Genomic DNA, 18,450 nt, shown 5'->3' with positions numbered 1-18,450 from the left:
CCCCCCCAGCCCCAGGCCACTCCAGCAACTGGCTCCTCAATCCTCCTCTTCCTCCTCCTCCTTGCTCAGCTTATCATCATTCCAGCTTATCATCATTCCAGGCTCTTCTGATGCCTCAGCCCCCACATCCAGCTCACAGGCAGGTCCTGTCAACTCTGTGTTTACCTCTGGTCCTTCTGCTCCTCTCCGTTTCCACTCTGCTTGCCCCACTGCAGCCCATTCTTAGGGCAGCCAGAAAGGGTTTGCAAATCAAATCACCTTGACACTCTACTTAAAACCTCCCAGTGTTGGGGCGCCTGGGTGGCTCTTTCGGTTAAGTGTCTGACTTCAGCTCAGGTCATGATGTATCCGCTCGTGGGTTTGAGCCCCACATCCTGCTCTGGGCTGACAACTAGCCTGGAGTCTACGGATTCTGTGTCTCCCTTTCTCTCTGCCCCTCCCCTGCTCACACTTTGTCTCTCTTTCTTCAAAAATAAACATTAAAAGAAAACCAAACCCACTTCCCAGTGGTTTATATGAGGTCCCTAGAGCAGTGAAATTCATAGAGGAGGTGGGGGGGGCGCCTGGGTGGCTCAGTCGGTTGGGCGTCTGACTTTGGCTCAGGTCATGATCTCAGGGTTTGTGGGTTCGAGCCCCGCATCGGGCTCTGTGCTGACAGCTGGGTCAGAGCCTGGAGCCTGTTTCGGATTCTGTGTCTCCCTCTCTCTCTGGCACCACCGTGCTCACACTGTCTCTCTCTCTCTCAAAAATAAATAAAAAACATTAAAAAAAAAAAAGAAATTCATAGAGAAGGTGGAAGGGTGGTTGCAGGAGCCTGGGGAAAGGAAGAGCCGGAGTTTAATGGGTACAGAGTTTCAGCTGGGGAAAATGGAAAAGTTCTAGAGAGGGATGGTGGTAATGGATGCACATAATGTGAATGTACTTAATGCCACTAAACTGTACACTTAAAAATACTTAAAATGGTAAAAAAAAATTTATGTATATTTTATCACAAGACCAAAACAAAAAGGAAAAGAAAAACCACAACCCAGTGGCTTCCCAGTTTGTTTTTTTTTTAATGTTTTATTTATTTCTGAGAGAAAGAGGGAGATACAGAATCTGAAGCAGGCTCCAGGCTCTGAGCTGGCTGTCAGCACAGAGCCCGACGCGGGGCTCGAACCCACGAACCGTGAGATCATGACCTGAGCCAAAGTCGGATGCTTAACCGCCTAAGCCACGTAGGCACCCCATGGCTTCCCAATTTGAATCAAATCCAAACTTGGCACCAAGCCAGAGCCCTATGACCCACTCCCTTCCCCCTGCTCCAAGCTCATCTGTAATTCTTCTCCGCTCAGTTCCTCAATCCAGCCACCGATGTCCTTTCCGCACCTCACCCAGACTCACCCCTACCACAGAGCATGGCACCTGCTATTCAGCCTGTCTGGAAACCCCTGCCTGGCCCCCACTCCCAGCCTCTAAACCCTGCACTCCCCGACTCCCATTTCCCCTTGGCTCCTTCTCATCGTTTGGATCTCAGTTCAGATGTCTCCTCTGTACCAAGGCCTGGCCTAAGTACCCATCTGCAACAGGCCCTCTGAGCACGTCATCTGTTTTAGTACCTTTGCAGTACTTATTATTTACAGTTACAATACCTTGTCTTACTTAAGTACTGGCTTATCACTTGTCTCTCCCCACCTTCCTCGAAAGTGAGTTCCAAAATGGTTCCTAGGTCTGTTTTCCCTGCTATATCTTGGCACATAGAATAGTGCCTAGTACTTGGCAAATGCTTAGTAGGTATTTGTTAAATGGATAAATGAGAAACAAAGCACTCAATGTGTGCCTTTTGCTGACCCAGGCAGCTTTGTGCTTGATACACTGTGCCTGCTTCCGCTCCTCCTCCCTGGTGGTGCCTCTTCTCTCCAGCTCCACTTTCTCTTTGACTCATCCCTCTCCAGGACTGGTCATCCCTTGGCCTCCACGCCCTCCCAAGGCTCCCTTGGGCTCCCCTGCTCCGGCTCTCCGTGCTTCAACCCTCTGGGACTTACCTGCTCACAGCTCATACTGTCAGTCGCTGAGCCATGCAGTTTCTACAGCAGAAGCCTCTCCTGAGTACCTTACTCCCCAATTCAAACGTCAGCAAACAAGAGCAGCTGCAAGAAAAAGTCTTGCTGGGGGCGCCTGGGTGGCTCAGTCAGTTAAGCTTCCGACTCTTGGTTTCTACTCCGGTCAAGATCTCACAGTTCATGGGACTGAGCACTGTGTCAGCCTCCCCTTCCTTCAAGGCCAGTTTGAACCACCTCCTCCAGGAAAACTTCCTTGAATCAGAAGACCCGCATAGGTCTCCTCTTTTTCCCCTTTACATACTATTTTGTATTGTTTTGGAATAACAATAACCACTGTTTATTAAACACTAAAGTGCAAGGCCCTCTGCTGTATTATATCATTAAAATTTTTTTAAAATGTTTTAATGCTTATTTATTTTTGAGGGAGAGAGAGACAGACAGTGAGTAGCGGAGGGGCTGGAGGGAGAGGGAGACACAGAATCTGAAGCAGGTTCCAGGCTCTGAGCTAGCTGTCAGCACAGAGCCCGACACGGGGCTTGAACTCACAAGCCGTGAGATCATGACCTGAGCTGAGGTCAGACGCTTAACCGACTAAGCCACCCAGGCGCCCCTGTATTATTTCACTTAATCCTTACACCATTCTTAGGAGGTAGGTGCTTTTATTATCCAAGTTTCATAGATGAAGAAACTAAGGCACAAGTGAGATGGGGCAAGAAGTGACTTGCTAGAGACTGCACTGCTATCAAGCGAGTCAGGGTTCAAACCCAGACAGTCTGACGCCAGAGACCATGCTCTTAACCTCTACTCCACACTGTGCCTTTTTTATCCGTTCTATGAAGCAAGTCTCCCTTTACCTGAAAACCTCCCTCCCACACACACCAATTCCTACTGTGCTATCTCTACTGTTTCTACTACAATTCCTACTCATGCTATGGGAAGTACAACCACCTCCTTCCCCAAGCTGCATTTCCTGGTGTGTCACCAGGGCAGGATGGGTTAGGTGGTGCCTCTGGACTCCCTCCATCATAGCCCCAATCACTGTCTTCTCACGTGGAGCATGGGACCTGAGTCCGAGTGTCCCTGGAGCCCAGCACAGAAATCCACAGAGGCCTCATATGGTGTTTGCTGAATGAATGAATGGGATCAGCCTGCTTTATCCTGGAACTCCCTTACCACCTAGCAGTCTCTCCCACAGAAGCGACTCAATATATGGCCACTGAATGTGGACGGCACTTTCTTTCTTTTTTAATTTTTTAATAGTTTTTAAATTTATTTTTGAAACAGAGAGAGACAGAGCATGAGCGGGGGAAGGGCAGAGAGAGAGGGAGACACAGAATCTGAAACAGGCTCCAGGCTCTGAGCTGCCTGATCAGAACCCGATGCGGGGCTCAAACCCACGAACTGCGAGATCATGACCTGAGCCAAAGTAGGACGTTTAGCTGACTGAGCCACCCAGGCACCCCAAGGACGGCATTTTCTAAGTGCAAGGTCACCGGCCTTGATGGGACTCTCAGTTTCCTGCTGAGACTCCCCCAGGAAGGCAGGGCTAGCCCACTGCCCAGGCCTCAGTTCTCACCTCACCTACACCTGAGCCCCTGATCTGTTTTCTGTCCAGACATGATTGCCCATAGAAAGTGGTAGACAGGAGCGCCTGAGTGGCTCAGTCAGTTAAGCATCTGACTCTTGATTTCACCTCAGGTCATGATCTCATGGTTTGTGGGATCAAGCCCTGTGTCAGGCTCTGTGCTAACAGCATGGAGCCTGCTTGGGATTCTCTCTCTCTCCCTCTCTCTCTCCTCCTTTCCCGCTCGCACTCTGTCTCTCAACATAAGTAAGCTTTAAAAAGAAAATTAAAGTGGTAGATATCTAGGCACTGTGTCAGTTTCCAGCTTTGCTGCCTTATAGCAGCGATACTTTGTGAGAAAATCACTTCTTCTCTTAGAGCCTCAGTTTACTCATCTGCAAAATATGGCTACTGATATCCATGCCCTGCCTCGTTAGCAGGCTTCTTTACGTTTTCTTTAGCATAAAATGTCAACAGTAATTCGCTCTTTCAACAAGTGTTTATTGCACATTTACTACATTGTACACACTACCTTGTTAAAATTTCAGCCTTCACAGTAACCCTTTGAGGTAGATATTACGAATCTCTATTTTACAGATGAGGGAGCTGAGGCTCAGGGATGGCATGTGACTTACCAGCTGTGCCTGGGGACAAGCTGCAGAGACTAGATCTGTGCTCTGTATTCTTTCCACCCACTTCACTTCCCAGGCTCCCTGCTGCTGTGAATTAGCCATGAGGCCCTGGGCCCCTCCCAGGGCCTTAGTCCCCTCAGCATTTGCTTCCTATGGAGAGAAGCAGCAAGGGCAGGTTTCTGAGACCCGGGAAAGATCTTGGTTTCACGTGCTGCTGAGATTAACACTTTGAGAAAAGTCCCCTGTCTTCATTTTTTTAAGAAAGCCTGAGGGGGGAGGGGGGTAGTGTCAAGTTTAATCTATTTGAATCTTTACAGGCACTTTTTACAAGTTTTAAAACTTGAGGGATCCTAGAGGGCCGCCCAAGGGATGAATTTCGGTTCCCAAATCCCTAACTCAGGAGCCTCCCTCAGGGCCCAGGCAGTCCAAGGTCAGGCTCACCCCCGGGGCCTGCTGGCGCAGCTCACCCGCACTCCTCAAAGATGTCCGGGTAGTGTCGGAACAGCACAGGCGGGTCCCGGTCCCCCCGCACCGGAGCCCGCGGCACAGCCCGAATCCCAGGCCTCCGGCCCCGCCGCCCCCCGGAGCACGAGCGGTGGATCCACTGGTGTGCTTCCACGGCGAACTTCCGCTTGAAGCGCATGCCACACTCGGGGCAGGGGAAGGGCCGCTCCCCTGAGTGCATGCGCCGGTGGCTGACCAGCAGCGACGGGTAGGTGAAGCGGCGGCCACAGTCGGCGCACACGTGACGCCGCTGGCTGTCCTGAGCGTCCACGCTGGGCACCGGGACCGCGGGCTGCACACCGGTGCTCTGCTCCCAGGCAGCGTTGGTGGGTTGCTGTGCTCTTGCCGAAACCTTTCTTAGGGTCCAATCCGGGTTGTGGTTAACCAGCTCTTTAGAAGGCTCCTTCCCAGGAGTCTTTCGGGGTCCCTTGGCTCCTGGCCCTTCCTCTGGTGCCTCTTCATTCTTGTTTGGGGTGCCTCCTGGGAAACAGGAATTAAGATATGTTTTACAACACATTTGCTTACACCATTTCAGGTTGTAGGGTTCTTTGACTTAGGAAACGGCAGATAAGTACTGTCCAGCGATTAAAACACAGGCTTTGAAGGATGATAATTAAGGTTTACGTTTAAGAGTGGCTTATCCGGGCCTTGCTGTCCCTTGTGGCAAATGGGAATCAAAGGCTTCTTTACTTCACAAGGTTGCCAGGAGGATTAAATCAGTGGAAGCATGTTAAGCATTTAGTAAATGCTCAATAAAACCGCTCCATCGTTATTGTGTTTTCTCAACTTTTTGTAGGGTAAGACTTTTACAGATGAGGAAACATTTGCACAAGATCACTCTTCTAGGGGATGGTGAGGGGAGAAGAGCCAAGCTGCTGATTACTGGGCATTTTTTCTCGTACCACTTTGCCTTGCTTGAGGAATGTGAAAGGCAGACCTGACACCGCTTCCATTCCTAGGGGGTTTTAGTTGTTCTTGAAAAAGGGAGAATGAGTCGTGTTTTCTCCAAGTGGGACCTAGAAACCAGAGTCTTGGACTTGGGCTCCTGATTCTCCTACTCTGGTCCTAATATGACTACTGTCCCAAGTTCTGAAAACTTTGTACCAGGTCTGCCTTCTTTCCTCTTTAATACCCAACACTGGCAGCTCTTTAATTCCTTCAGGGACGCTGGCAGTGGGGATTCAAAAGACAATTCTGTGCAACAGGAAGCCCTGGAGCGCCAAGTGGGGGGAAACTTGGGACCATCCCTCACCTCTCCGAGCTCCTCCCAGGCTTTCCCCCTCCTCAGGATCCTGGGCGGCGGGGCTCCAAGCCTCACTCTCCTGTTCCATCCAAGAGATGAGGGCTGGTTTGGGGCCTGGGAATCCTGGGAGAGAACAGGGATCACAGTGCTGGGCTGAGAGGCTGTTCTGGGAAGATGGCATCCCCCTGCCAGGGTAGGGCACCTCCTCAGAATTTATGCTCAACTTGGACAAGTTCTGCAGTGCTCCTGCTTAAAGGAAGCGGACGCCCGATGGAAGCGCTCCCTAACCTGAAGCCCTGGGAATGGAGGTGGCTGGTGCTGTTGGTGGAATAGTGCGGGACCTAGGGCTCACAGCCCTCTCGGTCCTCATGTCATCTCCCCTGCGAACCCCAGTGAAGGAGGAGGGGGCTCTGACCCGGGGCCTCACCGAGCGCGCCCAGGTGGCCGTAGGTCTCCCGCATCACGTCCCGGTACAGGGCCCTCTGCGCGGGCCGCAGACACCCCCACTCCTCCGGGGAGAAGTACACGGCCACGTCCGCGAAGCTCACGGCCCCGGGCTTCTTGCAACCAGGCCCGGTCTCCCCGGGTCTCAGCGCCAGGAGCGGGCCTGGGGGCGGCGCCATTGGGGCCTCCCGGCCCCGAGCTGCGGCCGCCTAGTCCCCCGGGCCACCGCCTCCCCGCGCGCGGCCTCAGCTTTCGTCGTCCACAGGAAGGGCTGCGGCGGCCGGGGCCCCGCCCAGCCTTGGCGTCCGAGCGCAGTCGAGGGCCGCGAGGTAGCAGGGACTGGCTGCTAGGGATTCGGGGGGTGTGGTGGGGACAAACAAAACCCCTCGGTGTTTATTCACTTCATGGCAGCTTGGATTTAGACAGCCGGGTTAAGAGACCCGGAAGGTGTCTTCAGAAAATATGGCGACATCCTGGCTCCAGTTGTCTCTGGATTCTTGAAGGGCGCCATTCTTTGATCATATCAAACATGGCGCCTGTCTGGCTTCTCTGGCCTCAGAGGCCACTTGCCCTCAACCACAATGGCCGCTGCAGGGTGGGTGGGAGAGGAAATAGGCGGGGCGGGGCGGAATGGGAACGGGGTTGAGGTGGGCTGAGGGGCGGAGCCTTCCTGCCTTCAAGAAAGATGGACGGACCGTGGCTTCCAGCACCGCCCTTTGCCTGCTCTGCCAGGCGGCCGGTGATTGGCCCAAAGAGCAGGAAGAGGCCGGGCCTGGTGGAGCGTTGGACAGCGCCACTCGCGCGGCTGTCTGTGGAGCCTCGAGACTTCCTCGGTATCTACGGAGCTGGCACTGTGTCCTCGACGGTGTTCCTCCATGCCTCCCGACGCAGGATCTGGAATCCGGTCCCCAACCCCTTCGGGAGACCCACTGGCCAAGCTTGGGGTATAGCCGAGGTAGAGACCGGGTACACGTTTACCGTTGAGACCACGGCTGTGGATCGCGCCCGACTGCTTGCATCGGGCGGGACGGCTCAGTCTCTGGACTGGAGCTTAGGGGGAGAACTTGCATGGTGAGGTTGCAGTCGGAATGGGGACACTTTTAATTACATTTAAAATGTTTTCTAAATTAACTATTAGGCATGGTTTTTAAAAAGTAATGCGAAGGTTTATAATGAAAAAGGCAGCCCCCTGTACCCTTTCACTTTGTTCCCTAGAGACCACTTTGAACTCTGTTGTTGATTTGAATTATATTGTACGTAAAGTAAAACGCACAGCTCTTCAGTGTAACATTCGCCGAGTTTTGACAAGTACAACCGTGTTAACCATCACCCAAAACAAAATACACAGCTTTGATGTCACCCCTGAATGTTTCCTTGTACACACTTGCCGGTCATCACCGCATTTTTGATTGTGGTAAAATACATGTAACAAAAACCAATTTTATACCTTAAAATTAAGCATTTAGTACGTTATTAATATGCAAACGTTATCACTGTTTTCATCACCCCTATAGGAAACCCCCTACCCTTTGAACAGCCACTCCCCATGATCCCCTCCCTCCATCCCATGGTAATCACGAATCTTTCTGTCTCTATGCATTTACTTTTCCTGGATATTTCACAGAAATGCAATCTTGCAGTCTGTGGCCTTTTCGAGTCTGATTTCTGAAGTTTTCAAGGTGCATTGATGTAGCATTTATCGGTATTTCACCCCTTTTATGGTTGAATAATACTCCGTTGTATGGATACAGGTTTCCCCTGCCATCCCAAAGTAGAATGTTTCTATGAAACCTTTCTAAAGCCGAAATGGTGTAAAGCAGGAAAGCAATTACCATTAACTTGTATGGAAAAATTTTTGAACATTTCCAGACCCAAAAAATAACCTCTCTTAGGCTTTACTTATACCGTAGGACACATCTTACTAAAAGATGCACAAAATAAATCTAGATCAAGCGCAGATACACAGTTCAAAGCTATAGTAGCTTGATGCCGAGAGGCTTAGTGTAGTTCCCTGGAAAAGAGCTTGGTGGGGCCACTCTCACTGCACGGGGTGCAAGCTGCCTCTGTAAAAGCAAAAATGCTTTCAGATTTCTTTTGGTTAGTGAAAATAGGTACTAATGTAGGTTGTTGTTGTTTTTAACCACATTATTTCAAATGTTTGTTTACTTTAGAGAGAGAGACAGAGCGTGAGGAGGGGAGGGGCAGAGAGAGGGAGACACAGAATGTGAAGCAGGCTCCAGGCTCTGAGTTGTCAGCATAGAGCCTGACACAGGGCTTCAACTCATGAACCACAAGATCACTGAACTGAGCTAAAGTCAGATGCTTAACCAACTGAGCCACTCAGGTGCCCCTTAATGTAGATTTTTTCTTGAAATGGCTTAACAGGACACGTGTATACCACATTTTGTTTATTTGATGGAAATTTGAGTTGTTTCCACCTTTCGTGTTGCTGTGAATGTTTGTATAAGACATTCTGTATAACAGCTTTGGGATTAAATTAGCTCAGTAGATAACTCATGCATTTAAATTGTACAGTTCAATGGGCTTTGGTATGTTACATTATTTTTTTTAATTGTAAAATATCCAAGATATAAAAGTTTGCTATTTGAACCATTTTTAATCTTACAGTTCAGTGGTGTTAATTGCGTTCACAGTGTTGTGCAACTACCACCACTATCCGTTTCCAAAACCTTTTCATCACTGCGAAAGGAAACCGGGAACCCACTAGTTGGTCGTTCCCCTGGCTCCTGGTAAGCTTTAATCTGCTTTATGTATCTATGAATTTGCCTGTGCTAGGTACAAGTGTGCAGTTCAGTGTTATTAAGTACATTCACATTGTTGTGCAGCCATCCCCACCATCCTCTCTAGAACTTTCTCATCTTCCCAAATTGCATTAATACACTTTTTTTTTTAAGTATATTTATTTATTTTGAGAGAGCGAGAGTGGGAGCAGGGGAGTGGCAGAAAGAGAGAGAGAGAGAATCCCAAGCAGGTTCTGCACCATCAGTGCAGAGCCCAACTCAAGGCTCTAACCCACAAACCATAGAGATCATGACCTGAGCTGGACACTTAACTGACTGAGCCACCAAGGTGCCCCTGGATCAATACACTTTTAACTCTTTAACCATTTCTTTCGGAGCTTTCATTTGTAAAAAGATACGCTTTTGCCGTTGTTTCTTGATAGACTCATTTTGGAAATTATTTGTAAGCACCCTGCAATGATACTTGCTTAGTTTCCAGGCCCATTTTGCTTACCTCTTTTCTCCACGTAAGGCAATAAATTTGTAAAATTTCCTATACATGCTATGATTATGTTTCCTTTCTGGTCAATGTTTGCTTTTTTTTTTTAATTAAAATACATCTGATGTATTTGATGTGTAAATGTAAGGTACAACATGTTGATTTGATAGATTTACATATTGTAATATGATTCCCATTGCCATCGTTTGCTTTTTAAAAAAATTTTTTTAATGTGTTTTATTTATTTCTGAGAGAGAGAGACAGCATGAACAGGGAAAGGTCAGAGAGAGAGGGAGACACAGAATCAGAAACAGGTTCCAGGCTCTAAGCTAGCTGTCAGCGTAGAGCCCAACGCGGGGCTCGAACCCACGAACCCTGAGATCATGACCTGAGCAGAATTTGGACGCTTAACCAACTGAGCCACCCAGGCGCCCCACCATTGTTTGCTTTTAAAAACCTTCTAATTATATTTCCTTTCTCCTTGTATCATATTCCCTTAGTGCTTCTATAAGTTGTTCTGAATTACCAGGGATAGCATCAAATCTCAAATTCCCATTTTTCCCCCCTGGGAAACCTCCCTCCCTGAGCCGTCAAAGTGGACTGGGCCTTAACTGTCATCCAGGGTCTTCTCTGCTGTCCTGGATCATATGTATCTTCTGCCTCTTCGATTCACAGTCTTCCTATTTTTTAGTCAAGGGGGATCAGCTTAATGGTTTGTGGCCTTGGACTATAGATACTGAATAGCTTTATCCCATTGGGAATGTTCCTGCAATCAGGCAGGATGCCAGATGCTGCTTGGTAAGAATGGGGCTGGTCCTTGGATTCACAAACAGAACCTTCCTCTCTGTTGACAGCAGTCCACTGTCTGGCCTTGGAACCACTCCTTGTTTGGCTCTCCTGCCTGCCCTAGCACGTGTCGCCCCCCTCGTGTTCACAAATTATTCATTGCTGCCCAACCTAGTGCCTTTTTTCGTCTTTGTGTTTTCTTGCCCTACCTTTGCTGTTTTTCACTGGAATACNAAAGTTCAGTGGCTCCTGGGTGGCTCAGTCAGTTAAGCATTTGACTTCACTGGAAGTCAAGCCACCCAGGTGCCCCTTCACTGGAATACTTCTGACTTTTGGTGTGACTTCTACTGATTTCACCTCAACAATTGCTTGCTTATTTTATAATTTTTAAAACTTGAGTCTTGGAAGGGCACCTGAGTGGGTCAGTTGGTTAAGCGTCCAACTTTGGCTCAGGTCATGATCTTGTGGCTCATTAGTTCCAGCCCTGCATTGGGCTCTGTGCTGGAGCCTACTTTGGATTCTGTGTCTCCCTTTCTCTCTGCCCTCCCCTGCTCACACTCTGTGTCTCCCTCTCTTCCTCAAAAATAAACATACAAACAAACAAACTTGGGTCCTGTAGGGGCCTCCCTGCACTCACTGTGATGAATAGTGTAGAAAGGGAGTAAGGAAAAATATATCTTCAGATAGGAGTCTCCTTCCAGAGAATCAACTTTACCTAAAGAGAAACTATAAAGGATTTCATCTGGACCAAAAAATACTTTTGTGTACTCAGGTACAATGTGATAGAGAATACTTAAGGAGATGGAGCTAAACAATAATCTTGGGTGTTGACTAATCAGACTGAAACAAATCTTCAGGACTAAAACTGCTCTATCTTAGGTGGCTGAGCTCATGTTGTTTTTCCTGCCAAACATAAAAATACAAAGATGCTCTTGCTTTCAAAATGTTTTATTCCCCACCAGTATGTTGTTCCAGAATCTCGATCAGATAGGGTTATGAGAAGTTATAACACATATAGAAGATAATTCTAGTTCATAAGTTTTACTTGTTTATAACTGAGTGCGTGTGAATTTTAAGGGAGAGCTAAAGTTTCTTGCATAAAACTCAGCCTTACGTTGAAGTGCTGAGGAACGATGGATAAGGACATCTGCAACTTACCGTGAAATAGAATAAGATGTATAAATGAATGGACAGGGGATGGATAGATGGGTTGACATGTGATAAAGCCTAATTATAGAATCCAGAATTGTAGACTCTAAATGATGGGCATGAGTGTTTATCATAAAATTCTTACAACTCTTTTGAATATTTGAAAAAGTAGCGTCTCGCGACTGGCCCCCCCCCCCGACACTCTCTCTCTCTCTCTTTTATTTTAGAGGGGGGAAGGGGCAGAGAGAGAGGGAGACACAGAATCTGAAGCAGGCTTTGGGCTCTGAGCTGTCAGCACAGAACCCAACGTGGGGCTTGAACCTATGAGCCCTGAGATCATGACCTGAGCCAGAGTCAGACATTTAACCGACCGAGCCACCCAGGCGCCCATGATTAACCATTTTTAAAGTGTACAATTAAGCGGCATTTAGTGCATTCACAATGTTTTGTAACCACCACCTCGCTTTCAAAACTTCATCACATTTGGGATTTTGATTTGATTACATTGAATCTAGATTTCCTTGGGTATTGCTGCCATCTTACCAGCATTAGGTCTTCCAGTCCATGAGCACGTGTGTCTTTCTATTATTTAGGTCTTTAATTTCTATCAGCAGTATTTCATAATTTTCGATGTACAAGCCCTTGGCCTCCTTACTTGAATTTATTCCTAAGTGTCTTCTTTTTCATGCTACTGTAAATGGATTTGTTTTCCCAATTACTTTTCTGGATTGTTCATTGCTAATATATATAAATGCGACTGATTTTTGTGCGTTGATTTTGCATCTTGCCACTTTGCTAAATTTATTTCTTAGCTCCAACAGTTCTTTTGTGTGTGGGATCTTTAGGGTTTTTATTTTTATATATTTTTTTATTTTTTTAAGTATTTTTTCTTTTTTTTTAATGCTTATTTATTTTTGAGATAGAGAGAGACAGAGCACGAGCTGGAGAGGGGCAGAGAGAGAAGGAGACACAGAATCTGAAACAGGCCCAGGCTCTGAGCTGTCAGCACAGAGGCCGATGCGGGGCTCAAACCCACGAACCGTGAGATGATGACCTGAGCCGAAGTCGGACGCTTAACCTACCGAGCCACCCAGGCGCCCCTCTTTAGGGTTTTTAGATGTAAGAGCCTGTCATCTGTGACTAGAGATCATGTCACGCCTCCCTTTGCAGTTTGGATACCTGCTATCTCCTTTCATGGCCTTATTTCTCTGGTTAGAACTTACGGTACAGTATTGAAAAGAAGTGGCAAAGGCGGGCATCCTTGTCTTTTTCCTTATTCTGCGGGGAAGTCTGCAGTCTTTCACCGCTGAGTGTGATCTTAGGTGTGGGTTTTTCATCTGTGGCCTCTATCGTGTTGAGGAAGTTTTCTTCCATTGAGTGTTTTTCGTCGTGTTAAATTGTGTTAAATTCTTTTTCTACAGCAAGATAGTCATTTTTTAATGGTTATTTATTTTGAAAGAAAGAGAGAGAGAATGAGTGGGGGGAGGACGCAGAGAGCAAGGGAGAGAGAAAAATCCCAAGCAGGCTCCCCACTGTCAGCACAGAGCCCCACTCAGAACTTGAACCCACAAACTGTGAGATAATGACCTGTGCCTGTTTATAATATTAAAGTAAAATCCTAGAAATTATAACAGTTGGAATCAAGGGCTAGAATTCAAAGTAGCTCTTCATTGTATTTTAGGTTTATTCATTTATTTATTTTTAGTAGTCTCTACACCCAGCAGGAGGCTCGAACTCATGCCCCAGAGATCAAGAGTCGCATGCTCTTCAGCGAGCCAGCCAGGCACCCCAAAAATATTTTTCATTTTAGATTAAAAATAGGCATACAGTGCTCGCTTCAGCAGGACATGTACTAAAATTGGAATGATAAAGAGAAGATTAGCATGGCCCCTGCACAAGGATGACTGGCAAATTCGTGAAGTTTCCATATTTTGTGCAGTTCCCCAGCGAGTTGCCACCCTTTCCAGATGAACTTGGAGGAAACGATATGAGTCAAAGCACAACATGTGGCACTGAATAACGTGAAAACTGCGACATTTCACTAGAAAAACATTTAAAATAGGGGCGCCTGCGGGGCTCAGGCAGTTAAGCATCCAACTTCTTGATCTCAACTCAGGTCATGATGTCATGGTCTGTGGGGTTGAGTCCCGAGTCGGGCTCTGTGCTGACAGCTCGGAACCTGGAGCCTGCTTCGGGTTCTGTGTCTCCCTCTCTCTCTGCCCCTCCCCACCTCACTCTCAAAATAAATAAATAAACTTTTGTTTTCAGTGTTTAAATAATTTAAAAAGGGGCACCTGGGTGGTGTCTAACTCTTGATTTCAACTCAGGTTGTGATCTCATGGTTTCTTGAGTTCAAGCTCCCCATCCAGCTCTGTGCACTGACCACCACGCAGAGCCTGCTTGTGATTCTCTCTGTCTGCTCCTCACCCATTCGCTCACTCTCTGTCTTTCAAAATAAATAAACATTTAAAAATAAAATAATTTTAAAAAGTCAATATACAATGACAGATTGAAAAAAATATTTGCAAGTTATATCCCAAAGAACTAATTTTCTTATTTAAGAACTACAAATGCAGAAGACAAAGACTAGCAACAGAAAAATAATATAATATACATGACAATTCACATGAAAGAAAATACAGTGATCTCTTAAAGCATTTGAAAAATTAATCAAAGGCACCTGGCTGGCTAAGTTGATTAAGTGTCTGACTCTTGATCTTGACCTCAAGATCTGAGGGTTGTGAGTTCAAGCCCTGCATTGGGCTTCATGCTGGGTGTGGAGCCTACTTTTAAAAAGTTACTCATAGGGGCGCCGGGGTGGCTCAGTCGGTTAAGTGGCCGACTTCAGCTCAGGTCATGATCTCACGGTTTGTGGGTTCAAGCTCCACATCAGGCTTTGTGCTGACAGCTCAGCACAAATTTAATTTAATTTAATTTAAAAAATTAAACATTAAAAAATTTTTTAAATAAAATGAAAAGTTACTCATAATAGAGGACCGCAAATTAAAATTGCATGATAGTGTTTTTCACCATCAGATGAGTAAGGATCAAAAAGTTTTCTGGGGGGGGTGGTACCTGGGTCGCTCAGTTAAGCGTCTCTTTTTTTCTTTTTTATATTAAAAAAACTTTTTTTATATTTATTTTTGAGAGAGTCAGACAGAGTTCAAGCAGGAGAGGAGCAGAGAGAGAGACACACAGAATCCAAAGCAGGCTCCAGGCTCCCAGCTGTCAGCACAGAGCTGGACTTGGGGCTTGAACTCAGGAACCAGATCATGACCTGGTGGGATGCTTAACCAACTGAGCTACCCAGGTGCTCCAGGTGTCTGACTCTTGATTTTGGCTAAGGTCATGATCTCACAGCTTTTTGAATTCGAGGCCCAAATCAGGCTCTGCACTGATGGGGCGGAGACTGCTTGAGATTGTCTCTCTCCTTCTCTCTCTGCCCCTCTCCCCCACTCATTCTCTCTCTCTCAAAATTAATTAATTAACTAAAAAAATAAGTTTGCTGGGGCACCTGGCTGACTCAGTCAGTGGAGCGTGTGACTCTTGACCTCCAGGTTGTGGGTTCAAGCCCCATGTCGGGTATAACAATAACTTAAAAAATTATAAAGTCTTAAAAAAATAAGTTTGCTGACACTCCTGTCCCAAAATAGTCCCCCTCATCACTTTCATCCCCTCATCCTGCACTGATCGCTGCCTGACATTGTCTATTTTCTTTTTTTTAGTCTCAAATCTCCATGAGGGCAAAGACATCACATGGCCTGTGGTAGTTGCCCAAAATATCTGTTGAATGAAGCAATGAATGACGCACTGTGTTTTCACAGGCGGCAGAGGCACTCCCACATATTTCTGATGGGAGTGTAAATTCATACAGCCTCCTTGGAAAGCAGTCTGGTCATAACTAGCAAAACTGCAAATAACAACATTCACGTATTTGTTTATTATTTAATGGGTCTGTTTGGGATGGTGAAGCAGTTCTGGAAATAGTGGCAGGTTATAAAACACTGTGAATGCACTTAATGCCACTGAATGGTATACTTAAAAATGGTTAAAATGGTAAATTTTATGTATATTTTACCACAAAAATTCCCCAGTTTTGTAACTTTCACAGTAATTTAAGAGACCAACTTATTTTGCTTCCAAAACTTATGTCTTGAACACCATTTATAGATTTGTGCAAAGTATCCTGTGAATATAGTATTTTATTTGCAAGAATGACCCCTAATTAGCAGCAGACAGGACCAGGAATACAGACTTCCAACGTGGCCACAGCTACAGGTAACATTACCTGATCCTGTTGTGATATTGTGTTGTTTTGTGTTTTTTTATTTTGAGAGAGAGAGAGAGGAGAGAGGGAGCATGAGTGGGGAAGGGGCAGAGAGAGAGATAGAGAAAGAATCCCAAGCAGGCTCCATTCCGTCCGTGCACAGAGCCTGATGTGAGGACTTTGGGCTCAAACTCAAGAAACCATGAGATCATGACCTGAGCCAAAATCAAGAGTCAGATGCTTAACCGACTGAGCCACCGAGGTGCCCCTGTTGTGATATCTTTTAGTTGCTCCTGTCCCTTTTACAGATGGTTGACATTCACTTTCAACTCTGCATGTCAGCATTTCCTGCTCTTGCTTTTACTGACATCTTCCAAACCAGTACCTTCTCTATGTTTATTGTTAAGCTTTAACTCACAGGAGAATTATGATACTTTTTTTGCACTTTTATTTCTTGCTTAATTGTTCTTGAAATTTGGGAAAACGTGTACATTTCACAAGAAACACAGAAGGAATTCCTACACGTACACACTAGGAGGAACCACAAGAAGCACCTGCAACACTAGAAGAATTTGGGGCATGAAAGCTAAGTTACAAGAGCGCTCCAGTAAGAAAACTAAGGTAAAAAAGATAAAAACTAAATTGTTGATTTGCTGAGTCATCAAGGCATCTTGAAGCACAGTTTCTGTGAAGTAGTACCTTGTGTAGCAGCTAGCTTTGGAGTCAGACCTGGCTTGGAAATCCTGGCCCTTAGATTTACCAGATAAGTGATTCTGAACAAGTTACTTAATATATCACTGAGCCTCAGTTCCCTCCTCTATTAAAGGGAAATAAAACCTACGGTCAGGTGTGCAATTTAAGGTTTCCCTGTTTGCAAAGTAAAAAAAATCATCTTATCGTTTCATGGATGCTGGCAGAAGACAAGAGACTCCAGTGTCAGAGACAAGACCTTGTTCATGGCACAAGTCACCTGAGCATTATGTATGCATTGGTTCTTTTGCCTCCTATCCACAGAGACAACATGGAGGGGCCCAATGGATGCTAGGCACACAGAGTTGCACTGTGGGGGAGGAACAATGAGCTCAGGGAATCTGGCATTTTATGGTAAGTAGTAAGCATACTCTTTGTTCCATATAGAGACACTGTTTCTCCCTCATGGTTGCTTCATGCAAAGACAACCCTAAGAAATGGCTGGGGAGGGGCGCCTGGGTGGCTCAGTTGGTTGGGCGGCCGACTTTGGCTCAGGTCATGATCTCATGGTTCGTGGGTTCGAGCCCCGCGTCAGGCTGTATGCTGACAGCTGGCTCAGAGCCTGGAGCCGGTTTCAGATTCTGTATCTCCTTCTCTCTGACCCTCCCCTGTTCATGCTGTCTCCTCTCTCTCTCAGAAATAAAAAACATTTTAAAAAAAATGGCTGGGGAAAGAGTGAAAGAGTGGTTGAGGCCTTACATTTTTTTTCCTTTCTTTTTATACTCCAGTTTGTAGCTTATTAAAGCAAAAAGATACAGATGAAAATCAGCAAAGGCAAAGGGTGCATGGGGCAAAGCCCAGGAGAAACCAGGCACAAACTTAGATTTCCAGGTGTCCTTGTCCAGTAGAGTTGCAGGGATACACTTTATTCCCCCAACAATGATTTGTGACAATATGTGTGAACCGTTGCCAACTAGAGAAACTCACTCCAGCCCTGGTGTCTGTTTTTTACTGGGGGGTTGGGAGGGTCAGTCATACAGACATGGAGTGTTCACATAATTGACCTCAGCTACTCACTCAGCCCCTCAGAGCAAAACCAGTCATTTATTATAAACTACATTATTAGGATAAACTCTTCTGGTCCGACTGGTAGAGTGTGACTCGAGGCCTCCAGCATATGAAACACCCTAATCAGGCAAAATATTACAAGGGCTCAGAATTTCTCTCACTGGGGTGAGCCAAGTGCCAGTCCTGAAGGTGAACTTTCTTTGGAATGTGCAGGGTTGAAGCAACATAGGCCTGATCTCCCTCAGTCCACCAGGCCTGGTAAGCTAACAGTCGTGTTTTGGATCTCCGAGAATTAGAATGTGTCTAGATCCAATGTCCAATAATCCCTGAAAACTCTAGTTATGTCCCCTTTTCCTGTGCCCTGCCACCCTGGGAAATGGCTGCAGGTACATTTGGAAAAGGCTAGAAGGAAGATAACAGCATGTTTTTGCCACTGTAACATCGCCCTTCATCAAGGGACCCAACCTCTCCTCGTTTCAAGAGGCTCTAGGTCTGAACTGGCTTGTCTGAGAATTTATTGAAGGCAGGGCCTTGTATTTTGGGCATACTCCGCAGGATGTGGGGCAATGTCGGAGACTCATGGTGGAGCATCTCCTAACGTCTACTCGGAGGGGTTCTCCTACAAATTAGATTGGAGTGTATAAGGTGCTTAACACAGTACATGGCACATCATTAAATGCTCAACAAAGTAGCTAGAATACTTTTGCAGTAGGCCGAAGAATAGAGTGAACATAGACTACCGTTTCAAGAAATTTAGCCGAGGGGCGCCTAGCTGGCTGGCTCAGTTGGTCGAGTGTGCGTGTGACTCTTGATCTTGGGGT

At 46.4% G+C, this 18,450-nt stretch overlaps 1 protein-coding gene and 1 non-coding gene across 6 annotated transcripts in view; one reads left to right on the top strand and one right to left on the bottom strand.

The window, feature by feature from the left end:
• Window positions 1-7,000, bottom strand: part of LOC144228526 (zinc finger protein 688-like) — a 15,169-nt gene extending 8,169 nt beyond the window's left edge. For 2 of the 5 annotated variants that reach the window (XM_077760357.1, XM_077760356.1), the window contains exon 1: window positions 6,413-7,000. In XM_077760357.1, the coding sequence (XP_077616483.1) occupies window positions 6,413-6,608 (196 nt within the window). In that variant the 5' untranslated portion in view covers window positions 6,609-7,000. Of the gene's footprint in view, window positions 1-2,059; window positions 2,130-4,299; window positions 4,389-4,512; window positions 5,223-5,994; window positions 6,109-6,412 lie in introns of those variants that run through there. The other 3 variants (XM_077760355.1, XM_077760354.1, XM_077760353.1) reach the window with 3 other exon arrangements.
• Window positions 7,001-13,432: 6,432 nt separating this feature from the next.
• LOC144228662 (U6 spliceosomal RNA) lies at window positions 13,433-13,539 on the top strand. Its single transcript, XR_013334241.1, has one exon. It is a non-coding gene; the product is annotated as a U6 spliceosomal RNA (small nuclear RNA).
• The last annotated feature ends 4,911 nt before the right edge of the window (window positions 13,540-18,450 follow it).

Source organism: Crocuta crocuta, unplaced genomic scaffold, assembly GCF_008692635.1.
Source record: "Crocuta crocuta isolate KB4526 unplaced genomic scaffold, BGI_CrCroc_1.0 scaffold73, whole genome shotgun sequence".
In the NCBI taxonomy this organism is placed as follows: Eukaryota; Metazoa; Chordata; class Mammalia; order Carnivora; family Hyaenidae; genus Crocuta; species Crocuta crocuta.
This window is presented reverse-complemented; position numbering and strand designations above follow the sequence as displayed.